At 40.1% G+C, this 25232-nt stretch overlaps 2 protein-coding genes across 4 annotated transcripts; one reads left to right on the forward strand and one right to left on the reverse strand.

The window, feature by feature from the left end:
- Positions 1-4191: 4191 nt before the first annotated feature.
- On the reverse strand, positions 4192-15691 carry LOC121946857 (YTH domain-containing family protein 1-like). 2 transcript variants are annotated; one of them, XM_042491657.2, is made up of 6 exons: positions 15255-15691; positions 14449-14473; positions 11480-11559; positions 7683-9323; positions 6894-6938; positions 4192-6673 (listed from the first exon to the last, which is right to left on the reverse strand). In XM_042491657.2, exons 1-6 carry the CDS (start codon positions 15279-15281, stop codon positions 6647-6649), a joined length of 1845 nt encoding a protein of 614 aa, XP_042347591.1. In that variant the 5' UTR covers positions 15282-15691; the 3' UTR covers positions 4192-6646. The 2 variants fall into 2 exon arrangements, with proteins under 2 accessions (XP_042347591.1, XP_042347590.1); XM_042491656.2 differs by having other exon boundaries at positions 7674-9323; positions 15255-15689.
- A 2770-nt stretch (positions 15692-18461) lies between these two features.
- On the forward strand, positions 18462-25225 carry birc7 (baculoviral IAP repeat containing 7). Of its 2 annotated transcripts, none has more exons than XM_088082067.1 (7): positions 18462-19091; positions 21141-21240; positions 21367-21448; positions 21601-21646; positions 22855-22977; positions 24064-24129; positions 24871-25225. In XM_088082067.1, exons 1-7 carry the CDS (start codon positions 18551-18553, stop codon positions 25068-25070), a joined length of 1158 nt encoding a protein of 385 aa, XP_087938193.1. In that variant the 5' UTR covers positions 18462-18550; the 3' UTR covers positions 25071-25225. The 2 variants fall into 2 exon arrangements, with proteins under 2 accessions (XP_087938193.1, XP_042347592.1); XM_042491658.2 differs by having other exon boundaries at positions 18498-19091; positions 22855-23064.
- The last annotated feature ends 7 nt before the right edge of the window (positions 25226-25232 follow it).

A 25232-nucleotide genomic window follows, 5' to 3' on the forward strand; every position in this document is an offset into this window, starting at 1 on the left:
TGGGGGGGGGGGGCTTGGGCCCCGGGCCATGACGTCATTGTGCGCCCATGTAATCCTCTTGCGCTGAAGCCCAATCAGCAGAGACTCGCAATTGTCTAGGATGGGAAGAGAGGGGCGCTCTAATCCGGGAGACAGTGGATCACACAGCCCGAAAGAGAGAGAGAGGAGAGCGAGAGAGGGGGGTATGCATCCAGAGCTGGATTGTGCCTGAAATGGGTCAGATTAAAAAGACACGAACCGAAAAGGAACCGACTGACTCTTGGTGGAGAGAGGACCTTTCTGAAGACGAAGAAGCCATTTTTTTCCACCTCAGACACGAGAAAATGAGCCTCCCGACCAGACGAGCTTTAGAGAGCTGTGTGGCGCATACAGGAGAGACTTGCCTATTTCTCCCTCAGATATACAGTAGCCTAACGTAAAAGTAGCCATCTGTAGTGTGTCAGCTGCATGAGAGGAGAGAGGAGGCATCGCGCGTTTTGTCCGAGGGCGTTGATCGTGGACAAGTCGGGGAACTGCATTCAAGCCAAGTTAAATGGAAAATACAGCACTCTTCGCAGTGGGATGTATGACTTCAAAGAAATAGCCTTGTGACGTGCTGCCATCGTTGCTTTCCTCTCTTTTCCACTGTTGTCTTTGTGTTTTGGGTCAGGCTAATGTAAACTGAGTGGTTTTGAGGAAAGACAAAGCGAGAACCTGTGTAGCTTCAGCTGTCATTCTGTGCGAGGTAACCTGCCAAGAGATGCGTAAAGACGCACAACCACAGAATAAGAGTGTTTGTAAATGTAAAAAGGCTTTGCTGTGGGCTGTATGCTGATTGGGTTTAATGCCGAGCTGTGGCGCAGTGATATCAATATTAATTTGCGTTGAATCCAAAGAGGCGCAGGAGACGAATGTGGCCGCGCGCATTATTGCTGGTGTAGGCTATAAATCGGCTTTAGATTTGAGTGTCTACATGCGTGTGTATGTGCGCGCGATTGTCTTGCTAAATCGGCTTTTTAGATTTGTGTATGTGAGTGTGTGCGTGTGTGCACGGCCGAGCGCGCGCGTACGGAAACGGGAGCTGTACTTAAATCGCAGTCATACAGTCTTGCATCCTCCTTGGCGGCAGATGTTGGAGGTTTGAGCGGATGGAAGTCAGGCAGGGTCGGAGGCTGCTGGCTGGGCTTCACTCTGCACCCATCAACTGGGTGAGAAGGCGACTTCTTGAAGGGTTGTCACTCTGCGTGTTCACAGCGGACCTTGATTTAATGTCCATACAATTAAGGCACGCGGTGAATGCCAAGAGAGGAATCTACACAACATCATGCTTCACTTTTTTTTTTTAAATCTCTTCTTTGCTTTATCAGGCCGCAGGCTTTAGTTTACCACTCTGACCCTTAATGGTACAGAAACAGGCCCTGGCCGCCAACCAGAGCAGCAGGATAAAGCTGACTGCTGTACTGTCACTCAACTGCGCGTGAGTGTGCGCACGCGCAAGCATGTATGCCTCGCTCAGTGTGTGTGTGTGTGTGTGTGTGTGTGTGTGTGTGTGTGTGTGTGTGTGTGTGTGTGTGTGTGTGTGTGTGTTTGTCGCTTTGACTGGGTGGACGCAATGCGTACTTTGATAGGCTGTTACAGCATGAGATGAGGTTTCCGTCAGTTACCTTAAAACGTTTTTATTCATTAATATTGGCGTTTAATGTCTTCCGTTTCAACTGACTTATCAAAAAAAAATGTGAAAACGCCTCGCGCAGCATACGACGCAGGTTTACGAAAACAACTGGACTTTCGCCAAGTGGGGTCAACGGCCTACCTCTGTGTTTTACTAAAAACATCTTTCTGTTGCATTTGCATTGTGCTTTTCTTTACTGCATCTTATATTTTTGGTAAATTTGGGACCTAGCTAAAGGGCTGATTCATTTCTAAGTACGCAGTTTGCATCTCTTGGGAGTAAAAATCTGTTAATTGTCAGGCGTGAGGTCAATACATTTAAAAAAAATAGGAGAGTTAACCTTAATATAAAATATACAAATAATCAATATTTATATTTAAAATATAGACTAAGCTTTTATGACTCAGATATACTGGCTGTTGCCTCTGATGCACCGGCTGCACAACCTGCCTACAAATTAAACAGACAAATGGTGTGTCTGATAACGGAAATATCCGCCGCTGTTGTGCATTAATGCTAAATACATTTTCATCTTAAAGCGCTCGTGCGGCCGCCTTTAATAGTCCATTACAGTCCTATTGTGACAGATTGAGATATTATTTTTACAAAATATCACAGAGGCCAGCACCAAGGCTATCAGTAGTTTTAATAAATCATTCTATAGGCAAAAATAGGCCAGCAGCTGCAGTCCACCACACCTTCAGTGTGAGGCTCAAACCTCAGGCCTGCAGCAGAGGCTCACGAGCCTTGAAGGGACTCAAACTGGGGATGGCTGCAGTGTTTAGTTGGATGGAGTCAACATATAGAAATTTAAGTGATTGAATGCCACCTACAGGCGTCTTTCTGACAACGCATGGTTGAAGCTGTAGCCCAGTAAAGGCTGCAGGACACTAAAATTAAACGAGATTAAATGAAATAAACTTAAAATGAATAAATAGATAGTTGCGCATCCTTTCATTTTAGTTTTACAGTAGTCGCTGAAGCAGAATATTGTTTCAGATACCACCTCCACTGAATATAATTGCAGAATTTGTATTCTAAAATCAGCTCAGAGGAATATGGTTTTAATTTCAAGCTGAAGATCTTTTGCGTATATTTAAGTATTCATTTAGTAAAAAACAATGAATGAACCAAGTGGGATCAAATTAACCACAAAAGGAGAATTTGAATTCTTTCTTTGTCACATACTGAACACCCTATGCTCAATTTGCAAATTTCATATTACGTGATCAGTATATTTTTACATTTAATTGCAAGCGACAATTATATAAATATATGTCTGTGTTTAATGAAGAATGGAAGCAAATCTGAATATTGCTGTAGGGCCTTTGTAATAAATCTATGCTGCACACTACAGATTGCTGCTACCAGTCTATAGAGCAGAGAGCCCGAATGTGATATTGTTTGCCTAGTTTTTGTCTTGGTTGGATAAATGCTTTGTAATGATGTGATAATAAATAAAGCCTGAGCTGCACTGAGTTCTCTGCTTGTAATTATTTCATGTTATTGTACACGGCAGTCATGCCAACTTTGCCCCATGTATGCAGCATTTTGGAGATTTAAGTCAGATGTGAATTATCTTTACAAAGGGAAAATTCAAAACTTTTTAGAATCTTGCAACGACAATTTATATGACGAACTCTCTCTAGAGAAGGGAACTAACTATTTTGGAAGCATGTAAACCAAATTATGCGGCGTAAAATGTTATTACCTTCTACAGCAGTGCATCCTTAACGTAAAGAAAATCCCCATCACCATTTCATTTATGATCACTTACAGTGTGCTTCCTCTAGATATGGTGTTCTTTACGTCATTATGTTGCTGGACCATCACGCAGTAGTTCCTCCAAATCAGAAAATCAGCACCACGGAGAGCTCCTGTCAAGAAGAGAAAACCTTTTTACAAGTGTGAAACATATATGTTGTAAAGCTGTGCTGAAAACTACTGTACATTTTCAGTCCCTAAAACAGATTGTGCACAGGGCATTTCAGGCTAAAAAACTGGATTATCAAAATTTAGTTCCTGCAGATGTGTACATGGATTTACACCTAAAGCTTCGGTCTTTAAATTATCCACTAAAATATCAATTACTTTGCACGTACTTATGACGCGCATGCCATTTTCTATCCATTTGATACATTTTATATACCATAAACTCTTATCCCAGGCAGCAGCGTGCACGCGATCATATTCTGTCGTAGACCGCTCCAGCCTGTGGAAACAGAGGTCTGCTTTGATAACAGTATTTACAGATACAATATTGTTAACTGTAGCAACACGATGAAAGAAAAAAAGACAACAGAAAGAATCAATTCCAGCAGAGAAAACCTTTCAGTGACATTTAAGCACTGGGGCTGCCCTACAGAGCTCCCTCTCTGTGAATAAGGTCACTATAGGTGGCTGTTTACTCACTAACAGAGAAGTCATGAGATCAAGACAAAGCAATTTCTGAATGGACAGTTTATTAAGGCTTGATTTCTTCTATAAAGAAAAACCAAGATAATTTTTTTCAACAAGTTATGCCCACTACAACTGTGGTCTATAAGATAATCAATGTTTATTTAATATTTCATGTCATTAATCCTTTTTGTAGTGTTGATACATATACTTTCATGGCTAACCTGACATCCCTCTATTGCAACAAACAGATATCATTAACGTGCACGTGAGCCCTGTACCGTAATCACAACCAGTTCATGCTTCCTGAGGCAAAGACGGCTGCGGCTGCGACTCAGTCTTCGGTTGGCATCCTTTAAGCTTCTCACCTGCCCCTGACTCTACGCTGGTTGGGGAGAGCGGTGTTGGTGAAGGCAAACATGTGAAGGGCGTTCACCGTATTGCTTGGATCAACCTAGCTATTGATTAGTGCAGGTAAAAAGGAGAGGAGGTGGAGAAGAGAGGATCTTGTTAGAGGTCAGTTCTCTAGATTACAAGGAAGGGATACACTGGCCAGGTAAAAAATACAATGCAGCTTCACAGGTGAAAATATGGATGTAGAGCATACGGTTCATACTCACACTCGAGCGACCTCAGCAAAGTGCAGAACTTCTGCCATCTCAACACAACAACAGGGTTAAGCTCTGACAGAATCAAGATACATCAGATACACCGTCTGACATAATCTGAACATCATGTGAACGAGCTCAGACCACAATTATCGGCTTCAGCTCAAATATTTCAAACAGAAAATTTAAATCAGGATCTGAAAATTTGATTAGGTTACCAAAAAGCAACATCAGATTTTACAGAAACACATCAAATAAAAAAAAAAAGATCCCTCAATAGGAAAGAGACAGCCGTGTCTGTTAGCAGCATTCCTCTCTGCATCATGGTAACCTCACAATCAATCACAAAATACTGAACTGACAGTTTCAAAATAATCAAGAGGAGAGAGAGAACCTGCTGATCTCAAAACGCTAAGAAATAAACTGCATTCTGGCTTTGAATGCTCTGAAACGACTGACAGGAGACCGGGGGGGCGTTAACTAAACATCACCACTCTCACCTCACAGACAAGCTGCAGGATGGACAATATTAACATTTTCCAACAGACTTCTTACATTGCAGCTTGCCATGCATGGGCACACACATCTATTAGTGACTTTTTTTTAATATCCAATCTTTTTTTCCATGAACATACCTGAAAGTATTTTACTGTATCATAACCAATGGTTTCAGTTTAGAACAAACTATTTTTGCAACAACAACCAAAAAACACACAGAAACCACATATCATTCTTATTTTTTTCTTACTCGATAGTAAATCAGTTACATTAATTTTTAGGTTATACATTTTAGGCTTTCTCCATGAATATATAGGCTCCTACGTTAAAGCTTAGCATTATGACCAACATGATAGACTTAGCAAAACCAAATTTGAGGGAAAAAAAAGAGGATTAAGACAGAATGATGGTGAATGGACAAAAATGTGACCCCCCCTCCCCTTTTTTTGTGGAACAAAAAACGCAAAAGCAACAATTCATTCAATGTAGCAGTTACATCATTACATAATTCTGATTATAAAACAATTTAAAATGGTGGATGCGACAATTCTCTCAGACTGGGTTGCGTACACAAGCAGAATCTCCTGATGAAACATACAAAAGACCCCTTCAAGACAAACATAAAAAAAGAAAGCAAAGCAGAGGGGTGTGAGGGATGTCAATAGTACAATTTTTTGACTTAAATGGTGAGAGTTCTGGTTGTGGAGGACACATCCATTATTTCTTTTTCCCAGAGGCCTTTGCAATTCCTCCTCGGAAATGTCTCGAGTCCCGTGTGACTTCACACTATCCCTGATTTCTCCAGCAGTGTCACTGTTTGAGCAGTTCTTTTGAGAAGTCACCAATAATTAGAAAAAAAAACATTAAGGCTCCAGAAAACAGGTTTCTGAAATGAAAATTGTCAGTAGTAAGCCAAAAAATAGAGATTTTGTTGATCTGAATGAAAAATAGATAAACCATTGAAGTTTTATTATCGCACAGCTCCAAGTCCGACATTGCCTTTGGGATCCTCCAACCCTGTTGGCACAGTTAAACCTCTGAAGCATGGCAATGTTGCCCCCAAATGGACAAAAAGGGGCAGGACACATCCGTTCCTGATTGTACTGAAATATAAAGTGGCAGATTTTTTTTCTCCATGGTGCAGTCAAACCCTGATTCAATTGGAAAGAGGCGGGAGTTGGGGCAGAGGAGAGAAAACCAGTCTGGTGAGAGAAGAGTACGAGATGGAACGGGAAGAAAAAAAATATTTAAAAAAAAACTGAACTAAAGAGTGTGGTGGTGGCTAGGTAAAACATTAAATCAGCTTGTTATCCCTGCACAAGAAGTGGGTGGTACATGGGGCAAAAAAAAGCACAAGTCTCGACAATGGCAGAGATTCACCAGGATTAAATAGAAAAAAAAAATGAAGGGCTTGGTTGCATTTTCATAATCTTCTGTCTCTTAAATCAAAAGTCCTAGTGTAACTGTTGATCAAGCCAAGGATAAATGTCTTCTATTGTTTATTCCTGTTTTGGCGCTCCTGTTTGGAAAAAGAGCAAAAAAAATAACATTAGACATTCAAATATTACATAACAGCAGCAGTAATTTGCAAGGCAGTTTGACGAGGTCTACACATATCTATTCAAAGCAGTGATCAAATATTAGATTATCTAAAAAAATTCATCCTCGCTGTGTGAACAGGACACTAACTGTCAGAAAAAGTCCCTTACAGCTTGTGGGAAAATATGACAGGTCTTTACCTGATCCAACCGAGAGCGGTTCTGTATCGGAGAAGGTTCAAAAGTCTGTCAAAAGGAGCAAATAGAGAAAACAAAGTGGAAAAACAAGAATTACACTCTCAGACACAAATAAAAGAAAGAAGCATCAAGAAAATAATGAGCAAAAATAGAGTGCCCCAGTGATGACGTTTTTCTGCAGGCCAACCCGGAAAGTTAGTCGCCCTGCATCCCTTGTCAAAAAGCCTATGGGATTTTTTCAGTGGATTTTGGATCTTTGCACAAAATCAGGCTCTGTGGTAAACAAACATTAATAATTCTTACGCGTTTTGTTCAGCAAGATAATCTTTGTAAATGAACACCACTTTCAGGATGTCTTAAGCCTGAATGCAGTCACCAGAAGGAAAAAGCTAATGCTAAGCTATGACTACCTTAACTACCGTCGCTTCACTACGGCTATGAGACTGTAAAGCCGTGTGCTGTGCACTTTGGCTTAGTGACCATAGTCTCATTTAGCTTCGCTTGTTAGCAACTGCCTTTTATGAGACACATACAAGCTTTTCAGTTTGTGAGTGAAGTATTTACTCACATATTTTATGTTGTAGAACAAAACTTTTCTCACACTTGTGTTAACAAAAGACCATACTTCAGGCTTCTACCCAAAAAGCCATTCAAAAAACCCACCGACTAACAGATTTCATGGTTTTAGGACTCATTTCTGAGGCACTCTACAGACTCATATGCTTATCATCAAATAATATGTTTGGTATATTTAAGGTAACACAGTGACATGACTGTGCCCACCTTGCGCACCTCCTCCTCTTCCTCCTGCCTCTTCTCGTAATGAGAGAAGTCATCAAAGATGGAGGTGGTGTGTTTGTAGGTGGCGATGATCTTGAGCACCTGCTTGGCCTTCTCCAGAGGAACCTCTTGGGTGTCACGGGAGTTGGTCACTGGCTTGTTGTCGTTGTTCTCCAGGCGGATGTGGCGCAGCTGGCTGTTAGGCACGTCCTTAACAAACAACCAGTCCACGTCAAACTTGCCCTTCCACTTGTCCTGTGCCCAAACACCAGCGCTGGTGCCATAGTCCACTGGTGAACGCATCTCTGCCACGCCGCAGAAATGACCGCTGCCGTTGACACTGAACAGAAGGTACACGGGCCCTTTATTATTCATGGCCCGGAAGGCTGAGTCCAGCCGCTTGTTGCCATGCTCCGTGCTGCACCAGATGGAGTACTTGATGGAGCGATGGATATCGTCCTCAGAGTAGCTCTTAATGATGAAAACACGTCCGTTCTTCAGGTTCCATTCAAAGTCCTTGGGGTTGTAGCTATGGGAGGCACGCAGCTTGTCCAGCACTGGGTGGGACTCTCCACCAGGTCCCTGGCTGGCAGATGTTTGGGGGCCACTGTTCCCACCACCAACCATACCCATCACACCACTACCATCATGGCCTGGACCGCCCTGCCCGTAGCCTTGGTTACGGTTGCGTGGGGCAACCCAGCGGGTCTGGGGTTGTGGGGGCTGGGTGTGGTTTTGGTAGGGCTGCGGTGGTGGCTGATGGTGCTGGTGATGGTGGGGCTGGGGCTGTAAGGCCATCTGCTGCATCTGGGGCTGCACCAAAGACTGGGGAGGTGGGGGCTGCATGGGTCCTTGCTGCATGGGGGCTTGAGGTGGCATGGCATGAGGCAGGCCGAGAGGCTGCTGTTGCTGCAGTGGAGCTGTGGCTACTTTAGTCACCGGGCCTTTGTCCCAGGTCCCGATGTTCATGTTGTGTTTGATGGGTGGCGGGGGAAGCGCTCCCCCCGGATTGGGCATCCCTGGCTTCACCTTGGCTTTCAGCTGCTGCGGCTTGGCCGGCTTGCTGGCGATGGCTGCCCAGGAGGTGGGTTTGGGTGGTGGCATTCCAATAGGTGTTGCTCCATTCCCTGTGGCCGCCACCGCAGGTCCACCAATCACAGATCCCACAGCCTTGACTCCTGAGCCCTGGCCAGTGACGTCCCCTCCGATCTTCAAGCCAACCATTCCCTGCTCCAGGCTGTTCATACCGGGGGCTTTGTTGAGGGTGTCACTGTGAAAGCCCGTCTGACCATCAGGCACCAGGGTGCCCCCCAGGGAGCTGGGAGGATAGCTGTAGCTGCCACCGTAGGCTGAACTTTGAGTCTGCTGGCCCTGGGAGCCACTTGTGCCCCAAGCAGAGAAGGCAGGGTTTTCAGGGAAAAAGTTAAACCTGTGGGGGTAGATGCTGCTTCCCAGGCCCCCCGGCTGGCCAAACACTGTGTCCGGCATGAAGTGATGGTCTCCGTTACTCAAGGGTCCATAAGGGGTGAGGTATGGAATAGGGGGGTCACCACCAGTAGACCAGGGAGCCTCACTGAGGGGATACGGAAATCCAATGGAGGGGGCGTAGTAGCTGGACAGGTAGGGGTCGGTGATGGACTGGTAGCTGTTGTTCTAGATGAATGAAGGTCAGCAGAGCCACAACATTAGCAAGCCACTTACAGTTTGATTTAAATCACATCTATAAATTAAATAAATCTCTCCTAGCCTTATCTATACACAAAAACTATTTTAAATTGTTTTCTAATCATGATTTACTCGATGAATCAATTTTAGGGATGGGCAATAATTTAAAATAGGTTAAAAGATATACAATGCAAATTTTTCCTAAAGAACAATGGGCCTCGTTTACTAACGTGTGTAGAAACGTTTTTACTCTGCGCTCAAAGAAGTGCATCCACAAAACTACCATCGGGTTTGTTACACGTGCGCACCAGCTGATTTTGGTCGTACCATCGTGCCTGAGTTGGTGAATCAGAATCATTCTAAAGTGGCAGGCTCGTGACTGGTGTCTGCAATGGGCATACTGCCACGCCCCTATTTCTCTATACAAGGAAGCATGTTTGTGTTTGAGTTATTTCTACACACATATTAAGGTCCTGACACAACAGCGTCGAAACGTCAGTGAGTGTCTGTGAATGTAATAGCAATCAGAAACAGCTGATAAGCCGTTCGTCACCATATCCTGTATATAATTACAGTTCTAATAATAATAACAACAATAATTTGAAGGCACTAAAAATAGTTGAGAGTAGCCATCATTACAGGCGGAGTCAATTCTTATATAGGTTCATGTAAGTTAGGACTGTTTTTTTTGATCGTGGAATATCTTAATTATTACAATAATAAGTACATAAATAAGTGCATGCATTAGTAAATTACAGTTATAAATATTGTCTACTAAAGGCTTTTTTAAAATAAATATACTTTTAATACACTATGCACTTAGTTAAAAGGTGTGTGTTTACATTTTCTTGGACAGCCTTTATCATGTGTACATGCGCAAGGGTCTGAAGCAATTCTAAATTTGTTCGCAGAATACAAAAAAATTCAGATAAGAAAATATTAATAAATCCTGAATTTCTACTAAAATGTTCATGTGCATGGTTTAAGCACAGACTTATGTGTTTGCACTGTTAGTGAATGAGACCAAATATATAGACTCATACAGACGTAATCCCTCTCAGTCATTGTGTATGACCCACTGTCAGTGTGTGGAGTTGTATTTCTCTGCAGACACTCTGCCCTCTGCCAGTATTTTCTTTTATGTTTAGGGGCGTGTAACCTCACAGGTGCCAGACTGTAAGCAGCACACATCCAAGAGATGCAGTGTCAAAAAAACAGAAATATAGCAAGGGGAAACGCCAAACGAGAGTAAATTTGGGGTTGGCTTTCACTGGCAGGGATATTCGCAGTATTGACAACCTTTCCACCTTCGGATCCCATATGAAAACACACCTTTTCAAGCTGGAATATTCAGCCTAATTTAATAGGGGGACACACATCAAGATCTGCACTGATAATAACTTCATAATAATGATTTTATATCTTTTTTAAACTATGTTTTTTGTCTAGTTATTTTATTAACTTTTTACTTTATATTACTGATCTGTTTGACCAAATGATCTATGGATATATTGCTGCTTGTTTTTAACTGTGTCTTGGAGCGTGTCCTTGAGTGCTTTAAAAAGGCGCCAATAAATAAAATGTTTTATTAGTATTAATAGTTTTACTTTCACGCTCGCTGATGAGCATGTTTACAAACAGTAACCTATAATCCTACATAGTATACCTTTAGTGCCATCAGAACGCAGTCCTGCTGAAATGAACAGATGTTATGTTCCTACAAATTTCTGCTGTAAAAAAAATTAATTGATAGTGTTTAATTTAAACATAGAGGGAGTTCTGTAATGCTGAACAGTTGCACACAGTCCAGTGCTTAGATCATCAGTTTATTTTATCAGAATCAGCTTCATTGGCCAAGTGTGTAAACATACAAGGAATTTGACTCCAGCTTTTATTATTCTCAATAAACTTGCACAGAAATAGACATAATAGCCTGAAACAAGAACAAAACTGAACAGGGTAAACTTAAACTAGTGATTTTGTAAGTGACTGCACATATATATGCCATATCATGATAAATCATAACAGAAATAATAAAATATCAATACCACAAAATATGATATTCATATTCATTATCTAGTCTTAGTCAGTCTATGCTATATTAATATTTTTTGTATTATTCAGATAGAGATATTAAACTTTACCTGAGTTGATTGACCAGTGAGGTATGGCTCAAAGTCATTGTCATGGACAGTCTCCTTCTGATGCAGTGAACCATTTTGCACTGCAACAAAAACAGAATTATATTAGTGTACATTTAAAAAACATTTTCAGCGATTTGAATGCACAGAAAGCACTGGTTGTTTTAGCTATCAAGTTGTGTTGTGTTTGAAATTATGTGACATAGATTAAAATTCTTATACTGAAAAATAAAAAACACACATATTTTATTTGGTCAGCTCACACAGCGCACTATAAATTCATCAACAACCCTAAATAGATTTACTGATACTCTAGAATTCTAAACTGTCCGTCCCTCTTGTATGAGCATATGTTGTTGTTTTTTTAAAATAAAAAAATAAAATAAAATAAAATCACTGAGCCATGTCAAGCTGAGCCTGTCCTATCCTGGAGGTGAATCAGCCTGTGGCCTGCTGCCAGCGAGGCCTGCAGGTGAAGCATGAGTCAAGACCTGCCTGTCACTCCACCTCCTTCCCCAACTGCAGTGAATCAAATGTGACTGGAATATCATAAAAAATACGATTATGAGGCCATAACAACACCACCGCCAATGCCAATATTAGTGAGAAACCGACAACAGTGAATTACCAGTAAATCATTATGTACAGCGGAGTTAGTGGCGGTGTTGAGGGAAGAGTTAGACTGGAAGCTCCAAAAGTATGAATGCTGATTTGTATTAATTTTTTGCACAATACACCTATAGGAATTAAGGTGGATTTACAACATTGTAGTTTGCCCCCTCACAAAGTATTCTGTGGTTAACTTGAAGGGACCAAACTGTGAAAAAATGTTCATCAAAGCTTCTAAACTTCTAAAAATGGTCTGCTAACTGTCATGTTTATGGTAAAATATGACAAAAGTCCTTTTTTTCAAATGGTTTGTGCGTATTAAAGCAAGTTCCTTCCTCTCTTCCATGGTTGGAAAAAACTCCTCTGTCCTAGCTCAGTGACCACTTTGACTAATGTAGGAGCAGGAGGTGGACTGTCTAATGTGCACAAATCTTTGCATGCCTTAGAGGATTGAGACAGAACCAGTGTATTTTCTGGAATATGATTTTAACATCCTCAGAATAATAATGACCATAGCAAGGTGGAATATGCTTCAAGAGAAATTCACACTAGATTCCAAGCTGACTGCAATTTCATTTTTTGTCAAACATAAAATTACAAACTTTGACTCACAACTTTCGATGGTACAGGACTTGAGCGTGTTATACTCAAAAGACATAATTGGGTGTGCCATAACCTCAGGAACTAAATATGTTTACTGCCAAAACATTAGAGATCGCATCAATAGACAGCATCCGCACTGTGCAGGGAAAACTGAGCATAAGAATCACTGACATCTTCTCATCATTGATACTATCAGTAAACAAAGATGTAAAATAAGGTTGCAAATTGTATGCATTTTCCCAAATCGATCATTGGTAACATTAGTGATCAATTATTAAAAAAATAATAACAATGAATAAAACTTTGCTGGTACCAAACCATGTGATTTTTTTTCTCAATCAAAACTTGAAATATATGACATATTCTCTGCATAGCCTATGAGATACATAAAGATGTAGAGGCCTAGACATATAACACACATTCAATATAACCCAGAAATACTTTGCATCGCCAAAATGCCGCTGCCACACTCTTTCCAGACCCCATGATAGCCACCCAGTCATAAAATAATCATATTGCTCCCCTTTTATGCTAATGTTAGTCATTGAAACATGCTTCAAAATCCACCATTCTACTTATGGCTACAATGCAACAGGAGACTACACATCGTTTATATCTCAGAATTAGATCTTTATTTGATTGAATTTCACATGTTTAATCAAATTCTTAGTGACCAATTATTGATCGATGACTTCTCATTATCATCCCTGATATAAAGTATTTTCCCCCGAGGTCATCTGCCCTTTTAATGACACCGTGGATGTTGTACTCCAACATGTCTAAGAGTATGTCCTTCCTAGTATGCCTCCACTCAGTTAGTAGACCCATAGCCCTGTTTATAGTCCTCCAATGCTGATTGTGATTTGTCATATTGGACTTTAAAGATCAAACTGAAATTGAATTGTAGGGCTGTAGTCATATACTGGATTTAAGGTATACTGTGATATGAAAGTCGACAGTTATCATACTGTTGACATTTGCTTATGTGCGATATTGGAAAAAGACTGTAACTGGACAGGTGAAGAATCTCACCTTTCATATAGTTATTTTCAAAAGGGAGGCTTTTTACACATGCGTCCATTACAAAAAAAGTTTCAAGTTTCAGTTATAGTAATAAAACTTTTGTTCAACCAAAAGTAAGTGTTTTCATTCCTCTGAGGATCATTCTGACTGATAATAATAATAACTCTGTAATACTGTGATACTGTAACACTGCAATATTTTCTCAGATGGTTTTCATACCGTGGAAATCTCATACCGCTGCAACCCTACTGAGTTGATATTACTATTAGTACGGTCCTTTTGGGCATGCTTTGCGATTGGGTTTCAATGAACTTTGACTTGACTAATCTGTAAAGCACTTTGGTATGAAATGTGCTATATAAATAAATTTGCCTTGCCTTGATTGTTTGTCTCCTACTAAGATTGACAGCCCTTTTTCACTGCTGACATTTTAAGATGTCAGAGCAGGTGTTTTACTGTAGGTGTATTCAATAACATTAATAGCTGTATTGTACTTAGGGGAGACCCGGGTTTTCTGCACAGGTTAGTGGGACACTTAAAGAAACTGTTATCCGTTTCACCTGTGCTTTTCCTGCTATGACAATACAAACTGTCTGTTGTAAAAAAAATATTTTAAAAAAATTAAGAAAAAAAAAAGGTCCATGGGAGGCTGTATGTAATCCTGATTTAGTCTTAAAAAGTATGCCCAGACTAAACAAACAAGTTATCCAGATCCATTCCTCTGTGATGCAACTCACCTTTAGATGCTTGTCCCTTTGATCTCTGTAGCCATGTTGGATCATGAAAAGAAAAAAAGGAGACATGATTATTTTCTTAAGATAGCACATAGACTGAGTGCAGCCTCTTATCAATGCTCTGCTCAGAGGCTGAACATTTAGACTACTTCCTGAAGAGGCAATACAAAACATGCACATGGCGTCAGTCCACAGTGAAAGGTGTATATAGTTACAGTTAGCCACAACAGTGAAAGCCATCTAATTGGTGTATAACTTGAGGTAGTTCATCAACCAGCTGACGTTGGCGTTAATTCAAGCACAACTTCGCTAGCTAACGTTAACTAGCCCTCTTAAAATGGCTTTAAAATCGCCAATAGCGTTAATGCAGCTTGTAACTTAGTTTGCCATATTAGTGTGAACACATTTGGGTCACCCTAGCGACAACACTGGTGCTTGTATCATCTACAATAAAAAGTTAAGATTCACTGAATAAGTTAGCTTGAACCTCTGTTTAATTATCTCAATGTTAGCGTTCACGTATTCTGTCATATGTGGGGAGTTTTTCCTGCTACGTTGGTGGTACAAACATAAAGTCCCAGTTAAAGATGACGACTGCCTGTATGCTAACGTATAACTTCGTGTCATTTGTCTTCGATGTCCATAAAAAAAAAAACATTTCACCGTTTAACGGAATGTGGCTAACTTGCTAGCTACATGCACCGGCCAACGTTAGTGGCTAGCTAGCACTTCCGATGAATAGCCATAGCCCAGTAAATCGTTAGCTAGCTTTCAAGCTCCGTACAGGCGAGGTACATCGTTCTTCCTACCTGAGGGTCAATGCTTGTGGCAGACATAATTCATTAAGCAAGTCCCTGGATTCTCACAGAGCCTGAGCTTGTGATTTGAAAGCAAGTTCACAGCTCAGTTACAGTTAGCTATGTGGCTAGTTGGTGCCGCTTTAGCGTGTAGTGGCTAGTAGTTGTAGCGCAGGCTCAGCTGTATATTTTCCGCTGTGTGCACGTATCCCAACTTCCACAGTTCAAGTCTGTCGCCTCGGATACTGTGTCCGAAAGCAGTCAAGTCCCAGTACTGAATTTCAAGTTAACGTTACGTGTCGCCGAATCGACCTTTCGGAGCTTGAATGTTTCTGCGCTCGGTCGCCTTTTACTTTGTCTTTATTATTCCAGAGAGAGAGCCCTGCTCAGTTACGTTAAAGCCCTGTACACTTCCCCAATGGCTGCTCCATCCGGGCTTTGAGCCGCCGCTGCAGTTCACCTCGCTCCCCGCGGGGTGGCAAAACTTTCAAGCATCTTTTCTGCACAAAAAAAGTGCAGTTATATTCTAAAATTATTATAGTTTTTAGGCACATTTCCCGGGTCCTTCCTTCCTGCGTCATTTTACTCTTTTTTGTTTTTGTTTTACTAATGTCCGGTTTTTGTTTTTTGTATTGTTTTTGTTTTAACTTTGTTTTTGCTAATTTCTTGTTGATTTTTAGGAAATTATTAAATATATGTATGTTTATCATATATATTATCATAATTACGTATTTAAAACAATGTTACAAATTATTATAATTTTAGGCACCTTTCCCAGGTCATTTTATTATTTTTGAAACTTTTTTTATTTCTGGCTTTTTAGTTTAGTTTTGTTTCGTTTTACTCTTTTTCAGACATTTTTTTGTATTTCTTACTAATTTCTTGCTATTTTCTGGGAAATTATTGGGCAAACTACATTTATCATCATCCATCATTAGAATAATTATGTATTTAAAATTATGTTAAAATAATTTATGTTAATTTAATTAATTAAAATTTGTATCATTTTTAGGCACCTTTCTCAGGCCATTTTATTATTTTTGAAATGTTTTTCTTTCTTTTCTTTTTGTTTATGTTTGTTTTACTTATTCTTTCGTTTCTTCTTTTGTTGCTCTTTTTCCAAAGTTTATTTTAAAGAAATGAAGCCAATATAATCACGATAATAATAAATATACTTTTCCCCTAGCTTTTTTCTTTTTCCTCCTTGACAATTCCCTAACTTTTCTAAATCTACTAATTTCTTGCAGTTTCTATATCATTTATCAAGCTGCTCATTACCTTTTCCTATATTTTTCAAAGAAATCAAGCCAATTTGCTCAAAGCTTTAAATACTTGTGCAAAAGCAGCACAAGAAAATTGATGTCACTACAGGTCTTAAAGGGTTAAATGATAGAGGGATAATAAAAAATAAAGCCAACTACATGATACTTAAGATGGAAAAGTTGCTCTTTTTGCACTGTTATTGGTGCTATTTTCTGCAGCCTCTGTGGTTGTAAAGCCCAGGGGTCTATCAGCAGACTGTGTGTGGTTTTCTGCAGGGCCCCCTTAGATCTGATACAGTTTAGCTCGGTGCAGTGCTCATATGAGACTAATTCATTTACTTGAATGCAAATGACACAAAATGAAAAAAGGCCATAGCAAGCATTGGAAATTGGAAGTCTGAGGTATCAATCAAATCCCTAAGGGCCTGTTCATTATATATGAGAGTGGAGGGGTTTGTGCAAAACAGGGGATGCACTCCAAATTGTTTTTTAAGCATTGGAGTGGGAGTTATGATTTTGATTTGGCTTAGGGTATTGACATTTAACTTTAAAGTGACATATTTTGTATTTTATTTTACATACCCTCAGAACCCGAAACCCACAAGTGGGTTTGAAAGACACACTTTTGAAAAAAATCTCCAAAATCGCACCATTTATAAGTCATGAACTGTGAAAAATGGTGGAGGAAGAGTAAAGAATTTTCCCCTGTCACACTCAAGGAAAAATATGTGTAGGTCAAGGGAGGGTCATGATATGAATAACAAAAACATACAAACAAACAGCTTGTTTTAGAAGGTGACCCCATTGATAAAACTATAGACCAAAACAAAGGCTACTTTGTACAGGATCTGTATTGCATATCTGACTGTATGGTCATGGTGTGCATTTCCAAGTGTCATGCATGTAGCAGGTTGAAATTGCTAATGCAGAATGACTCTAATTTTACATGACAGCAATTTATCGTGAACTGATTAGGTTCTGACCTGCAATACATTACAGTAGTTATTACTCCCATTCACCATTAGGAGGCAGCAATGTACCCACAACCACCTAAACTCTGTCAAAGGTCAAATCTGTTTCCTACCGTTGCTCAACATGCTAAAAAAAAAAAATAGAAAAACTCAACAGCTATTTCTCTTTCCAGAAATAATGACCTAGTTACACAAGATAATCTGCAGACCTTGTTGTGAGCAGTCTCATGTAGCAACTATTTTCTTTCTATCAAACTTCATCTGCCAACCATATCACTGTGCAGAAGCAAGCCTGCATTTACTACTAGCTCATCTAGCACCACTGACCTACCTAACTTTATAGCTCAGCTGAGTAGTATGCAATTAATGTTTATGTCTCACATTGTCACAAGCACAAGAGGTGGTACGGTTGATGGGTGTAGTTTGATAGAAAGAAAGTAGTTCCTACATGAAACTGTTCACAATAAGGTCTGTGGATTATCTTGAGTAACCAGGTCGTGATTTCTGGAAAGAGACATTGCTGTTGAATTTTGTTAAATGTATTTCTTTGTTGCTTTAAGCACCACAAGCCAAGTGCCATCTAGCTCCATTATATCAGAGAGGAGGAAGACATCTCTATGGCCAATATCTGAAACACTCAGCAACTCACACCAAACAATTGAGACTGATGAATAGCACTAAAGGTAAGAGGAAAAATATCTATTTTTGATTTTGGGGTGAATTGTCCCTTTAAAATTAAAGTTGTCTGTTATTTAGTTGTAGCATGTCATCATGCTTAAAGGTAGGCCTTCTTTGAAAAACTCTGCAGTATCCCTTCAATAGTCATATCAGTTGTTGGGCCATAGTGTTCCTCTGAAATGCTTTCCATGGTTTTTCCCTAAGAGGTGGAGCCACATGACATGTTCATGCTTTCATTCATTCAAGGATCAATGAGCATACGTTCTGGCATTTAGTGGCTTTTCTGGAAAGCAGTCTCCTGTAGGCCGCTGTGCAGGCCCCCGCAGCTGATCATATTATTTCAGCTGGTGTGCTGCACTCACCTTCAGTGCGCGCTCCACTATGGACCGCAAAACGGATGACTGGCACAGGACAAGAAGAGAAAGGAAAACCTTCATGCCCCAGAATGATGGATGACAGGAGCACTACCCTGCACATCCTCGAGGAGCCTCAGATGAGAAGAGAAAGGGAGAGACTTCGAACTTTTCAGTACTGGCCAGAAGATGCACCTGTCACATCTGCAGATCTGGCCAAGGCGGGCTTCTTCTTCTTGGGCCCCGGAGATAAAGTCCAGTGTTTCTGCTGTGGAGGGATTTTAAGATGTTGGGTGCACGGGGACAGCCCGGCTGCCGAGCACAAGAGGCATTTCCCCACTTGCAGTTTCATACTGGGTCGAACTGTGGGAAATATTCCACTCCAACTTGGCTCCTCCGACTCTGTGGACGGCCAGCTGTTGAGTCAACTCCAGAGGATGACTATGGATGACCAGGGGACAGCTGGACAAGCGGTGTACCCAGAGATGGAGGCGGAGGATTCCCGGCTCACCACTTACCACAACTGGCCCACTGAGGCCTCAGTCCAACCAGATGTTCTCGCCAGAGCAGGATTTTTCTACACAGGTACTCACTGTGTCACTATACGGCATAAAACATTCACATCCTCTTTCTTTAATGTGTTAATATTACCATCATGTGAGTGTCCGTGAGTATACTTATACTTGAATATTCAGCACTGACCCAGTCACTGCTAGAGTGACCTCTCTTTGTGAGAGAGTTCATGGTTCAATTGTCCTGCTGAGTCATGATGTTGTGGACAGAACAAGCTGGACAAAGCTGGGGCTGCTAAAGAGCCTCCACAGCTTCACGCAATACAGATTGTGGACACAATGTCACGAAAACCAAGACACAATAATACAATCAAATAAGTAATCATACACTTAAAAATATGACAAGTTGATTTTACTTTCAAAATCTGGGAAACCAATTGCCTTGAAAAATGTAATGTATCTATTAATCCTAATTGATGTTTACTTATCTATCTAATCTTTTCTAATTGTTAAGTTTACTTAAAAGTTAGTTACATTTACTCAATTTTGTTGCCACTTAAAAATGACAAGTTTAATTAAATCAGTATTTCTAATTTTTTAGCAATTTCAGTAAACCAGGTTTACTATGCTATATATCTGCTGGTTGAATGTCAGTCATATTTGTATATTCTTAAACATGTTGACAAAACAGAACTCGCAGATCTCCTAACTTCATCATTTGTCATGATCAAGTTAAGTCAGACTAACTTTGTTTACTGAAGTTGCTAACTTCTTAGAAAGAACAGGGTAAATTCACGCCAATTTTAAGTTGCAACAACTTAACAAAGTTAAGTGAGTACAGCCAATTTTTAAGTAAATTTAACAATTTGATATAAAGTAAACAAAATTACAATGAAGTTATATTTACTTTTTTCAAGGCAATAGATTTCCAAAATTATTTTAAGTAAGATCAACTTGTCAAATTTTTCAGTGAACAATGGGTTGTGCTTTTGTGAAGCTACTAAAGTTCATTCAAGAGATTAATATTCATTGTCATTTTTAGAGGTTTTAGTTTGCAATGATTCATGGAAATGTCTTGTGTCAGTTGTTAAGCTGTACAGCAGTAGTTCCCAACCTTTTTCCTTGGGACCCCACTGTTTCATCATTTAGTAAACTGACGTCCGCTGAGTAAAGACATATTTTAGGAATATTCCATATTATATTCATTGCATAACAATAAAGGTACAGAACAACTGGTAAACAAAATAATTAACCCAAATGCCTAACTGCAGGAAGTTTGTGTGAAATGAGCGATTTGGATACATTTTGAGCAAGTTATTCCCTGTGAATATTGCATCAGAGATGAGCTTTTCTGATATTTGTCACTTTTTTATACAATATTTTGTCCTTATAATGTATTTTTAAAATATTATCATAACAATCATTCACACATAAAAGGTTTTTTTCTTCCTTTTTCTTGTCTATTGTTCTATTAGCTGCTTGGTTGTGTTACTGTGCATACTTTCTAAAGCAGGACGAGGCTGTTTAGCAGAGAGTAAAGTCTCTGTGAATATAGCTTATGTTCAGATCGTCTCCATGCCCTGTGAGTTTATATATATATATAATTTAGATCTTGATGATAATCCAATCTTTAAAAAAATATCAGTTTCATTTAGTTGTCTTCACAGGAATTAATAAAATGCTTAAATGTAGGCTCTACTGTATTCATATTTTTTAAGTGTTCTTACACTCCTTAAAGAGTAATTAAACCACTGACTTTTGTCTTAAGTGCCTCCTCCCTGAAATGTGAAAATGGGCATGGCTGGAAGGGGGCACTTAGACACGCCTAGTAACTCCACCGTGATGCCTCCTGATCTTATCTGCAGCAGCCCATATGCACATGCATATTTATAACACAATATGTAGAATTCAAGTACTTTGCACTCAGGTGTCAAGATTTGGATTTGAATCAATTAACAACACTACTAAATACCCAAATATATTGGTTTATAAATAAAAAAGTGGTTTGGGGGGTAGTTACTCCCGCCCCTGTGGGGACTGTGGGCCCCCAGGTTGGGAACTAGTGTTGTATGGATTCACAGTCATTCGATCCCTCTCACAGTAGTTGTGTACATCCTGACAGGTCACGGTGACAACGTCAAATGCTTCTACTGCGATGGCGGGCTGAGGAACTGGGAGCCAGGGGATGACCCCTGGCAGGAACATGCCAAGTGGTTTCCACGGTAATAGCAGGACTTGTCACAAGAAGATACAAAGACATCATTTCTGAATATATATGTATGAGCAGTGTCAAGTTTTTTTTGTGTTGTGCACTTGTGCTCATAAAATAGCATCTTTATATTTCTCAGATGCGAGTTTCTAATCCAGGCAAGAGGGCAGGAGTATATCAGCAACATACAGGATGCTCATTTCCATCTGGGTGAGACTGTGGTGAGAGCCTTTATCCCTCTTGTCTGCTCCGAATAAACTCTGTTTGGCATGCAGCAGACAGAACCGCACACTGATAAATGACAGTTTGTCATTGCTGCATTTAAATCATTCATGACTTTCATTGAACACTGAAAATGTGATTACTTTTCTAGGGTGGATCACAGACCTCCACAGGCAGAGATATCGGCTCCAGAAACGGTAAGTCATATAAAACTGAAACAAGGCAGGGAGCAATGGGTGCGTACAAAAAAAGAGAACCTTTATTCCTACCAGCAGACCTGGATAACAAGATAGCAGCCTGCTCTGATGCCAATAATTATCTTTGTAAATCCTGAAGTGCAAAGAATCAAAGTGTCAACATCCTCTCTTGCTTGTTCACACAAAAGGGGAGAGGTGAAGCAAACATTGTGAGTTGCATTGCAGGTTGTGCAAATTGAGAAAATAATGGCAACCAGTTGATTCAATTAGATCAAAACTGGTGAACCATTTCCACAAAGCATACTTCACACCTTGGCACAACATAAAATCTCAATTAGACTCAGGACAGACTCTCTCAGGTAGAAAGCACGTCCATTACTTTTCCGTGGGAGGCTGCTGAAAAAGAAATAACTGCATGTCCAATTACCCGAGCTAATGTTTGTTATAGGATTGCAGTAATTGGGGAGCAGAACCATTTTGCAGGGCAGGCATGAGAGGGCAATTATTCTATACAATTAAGGAATTATAATTATAATCCATTTCAGTAGATTAACTCAAGAGGTGTGTGGTTTGAAATACATTAAGTAAGCTGCACAATTTGCAATGTATTTTTCCAGTTATCAAAAAGGTTTCTATAGTGAATGTAACATCTAGTGCAGTGATACTCAACTTAAGACCTGCGGGCTAAAACTGGCCCCCAACCATTTCTGACTCACAATAAAAAATAAAGTGATTCACACTGAGAATTGTTTTGGTACTTTTAGTATACATTAGGTGTCAGAGTGAATGACACAGTATTAAAATCGTGCTTGTTTATTGAAAAAAATGCCAGAGGAGGATCCCCCACATCTCCTGACAGAGGTCCTAACTAAGCCCCTACTGTCCTAAAATCCTTGAAAACCCCTAAAATCCTAGAAATGTCTTTAAATCCAAGAAATGTCTTAAAACCCTAGAAATGTGCTTAATACTTGAAAGGTCCTAAAATCTGAGAAACATCCTAAAATCCTAGACATATCCTAAAATCCTAGAAACATGTATAGTGCTGCTGTGACTGGCCCTTGGCCCCCTGTCATTTTGTAAAAGTGGCCCCCAAGCAAAGCAAGCCGAGTATCCCTCATCTACTGGATATGTCAGTGTTCTTTCAACCTTATCTGTTGCTGATCACTGATGTCGCCCTCTTCACTTCTCCCCTTCCTCTCATCTCCCAGATATGGTCGGGGGTCTGGGAGCGTCCTCGGCCATGCTCTCTCCTGTGGTGCAGACTGTGCTGCAGATGGGCTTTGAGGCCAGCCTGGTGGAGAGTCTGGTCCAGACCAAGTACCTTCTGACAGGTCAGCACTACACCTCTGTATCTGACCTGGTCACTGACGTACTGCAGGCGGAGCAGGAGGACAGGCAGAGTGGGCCACAGAGGAGAGGTAACAGCCAGTGGTGGAAAGTTACAAGTACATTTACTTAAGTATGGTACTCACATGCACTTCAGAGGTACTAGTACTTGCCTATTTCCATCTTCTACTATTTTATACTTCCACTGCAATTCAGAAAAACACATTATATTTTTCTTTTAGTTACATTTATTAGCTGTAGACACTTTTCAGATTAGGATTTAACATAAAACCTACACAATAACCTTATAAAGCACAACAGATTGTTAAAGATTAAATCAGTGCTTTCCAACCTTTTTGGCTTGTGATCTCTTAAAAGACAAATGTTTGGTTTTGGCCTCTTGTCACATTTTACATGTCGATGAGTTATTAGCAGTTTGAAGTATGATTGATGCTTTAAGTACGTTCTGCTTTTTTGTACTTTTGCTTAGCCCTTTTTCAAACCTGGACGAACTGGCTTGATTTCTTTAAATATCATATTAGCAAAAGTATTAAGAAAATTTACCTAAAAATAAGTTAAAATAAACAAAAATGAAAAAGTGGGAAAGTTAAAAAAGAAGAAAAAAACAACAAGGAAATGACCCGAAAAATTATATGTAAAATAATGGTTATTCCGTAAAACCACTTAAAATACATAATTATGATAATTGGAAAAATAGTTCTCTAGATTTTTTTTTAAAATTGGAATAGAGTGTGTTTAAATTGTTTTACAGGTAGTTTTACTTAAGGTTCTTGATAAACAGGGAGGCAATCTCCAGAATATGAAGATATACTGTAAAAAGTAACATATGAAGAATATGAATACTTCTTCCACCACTGGTAACAGCCAGCTAGAGGTATCAATGATTTGCATGCTGAACAATTGTCACTTTCCACAGTAAGCGGCTTTAAATATAATCTGCCTCTTTTTTCTTTACAATTTGATATGCACAATTATATGACCAAATATAGTAATAACCCAAATGTCAACGTGACACTGGATGTCAGTGTTTGTGATATGTTTGACTGTCTTTTTTCCTATGTGTCCTTCAGAGCCAGAGACGAGGCAGGGCTCCAGTGCTGGAAACGTGAGGACACAAACACCCATTAGAGAGAAAGGTCAGAGGTCAAAACCAGTATGATTTGGGGGGGGGGGGCAAACTTTTATGTTTGTAAACTTGGTTCCCACACCTTCTTAAACATCAAATCAAGGCTTTCCCAGGCCCAATTCCCTCACATTCAAGGACCAAACACTGCAGAGTGTGAGACATGGATCAAGGTTAATTACTGTTACAAAACTGGGAATTTTTATAATGAGAATTAGAATTAGGAGGCTTTACAGAAGCTCACAGACAACAATTAAAAAGAGAGAGAGGCTTCTCAATTATGCTGTGTACTCAGCAGCACAGCAAAACAAAAAATTGAAGTTCAGTGATAGAGACAGAAAATCTACGGTTCTTGCACAAAATGTATGAATTCAAGCACTTGCAATGACCTATATCTTTGTGTATTTTCAAAAACTTTCAACACATTTTTTCCTCATAAAATTTAAATAAATTTAAGGAGCTGTAGGAGCCCTGTCAAAACACTTTTCATACCAGGGCGACCTCTAGCTCACCTGGTAGCGTGTGCATCCCGAGTCCTTTGCAGCGGCCCGGCTAATTGCTGCATGTCATCCCCTCTTTCTCTCCCTCCTTTCCTCTGAGTCTACAGCTGTCCTGTCAATAAAGGAAAAGAAAAAAACAAAAAACAAAACCGATAACCCATTGAGTTGCTGACATATGATTGCTCCATACTGCAGACATAACACTGAGTATGTCCGTCTGTAATCTGATTTCCTGTTTGCTGTTACTCTGACAGTGAAGGATCCCAGCCCAGAGGAGCTGCTGAGGCAGCTGCAGGAGGAGAGGACCTGCAAAGTGTGCATGGACAAACTGGTGTCCATCGTCTTCATCCCCTGTGGCCATTTGGTGGTGTGTGGCGATTGTGCTGCCAGCCTGCGTCATTGCCCCATCTGCAGAGCCGTCATTAGAGGCAGCGTTCGTGCTTTCATGTCCTGAGGCTGTAGTGAGAAGCCACTCTTCTACAGGTGATGCATGAGTGGCCTTGAGTTTTCCTCTGTACTCATCTGACCTTGTACTTATTAAAAAAATAAAGACTACTGCTGGTTGCTTGTCAGAGCTGATACTTTTCTATAATAAACATTTGAAGCCGTTGAGTGT

The sequence above is a fragment of the Plectropomus leopardus genome, chromosome 9 (genome assembly GCF_026936395.1).
Source record: "Plectropomus leopardus strain MGB_pleo_1.0 chromosome 9, ASM2693639v1, whole genome shotgun sequence".
Classification (NCBI taxonomy): domain Eukaryota; kingdom Metazoa; phylum Chordata; class Actinopteri; order Perciformes; family Serranidae; genus Plectropomus; species Plectropomus leopardus.

Coding starts and splice junctions, on each gene's coding strand:
- LOC121946857 (XM_042491656.2), bottom strand. CDS start 15,281: ATGTCTGCCACAAGCATTGACCCTCAG. Junction 14,474..15,254: donor CCACAAGCATTGACCCTCAG/GTAGGAAGAACG, acceptor ACATGGCTACAG/AGATCAAAGGGACAAGCATC. Junction 6,939..7,673: donor AAGAGGAGGAGGTGCGCAAG/GTGGGCACAGTC, acceptor TCCTTTTGACAG/ACTTTTGAACCTTCTCCGAT.
- birc7 (XM_042491658.2), top strand. CDS start 18,551: ATGACTGGCACAGGACAAGAAGAGAAAGGAAAACCTTCATGCCCCAGA. Junction 21,449..21,600: donor TCCATCTGGGTGAGACTGTG/GTGAGAGCCTTT, acceptor TTACTTTTCTAG/GGTGGATCACAGACCTCCAC. Junction 24,130..24,870: donor AACACCCATTAGAGAGAAAG/GTCAGAGGTCAA, acceptor TTACTCTGACAG/TGAAGGATCCCAGCCCAGAG.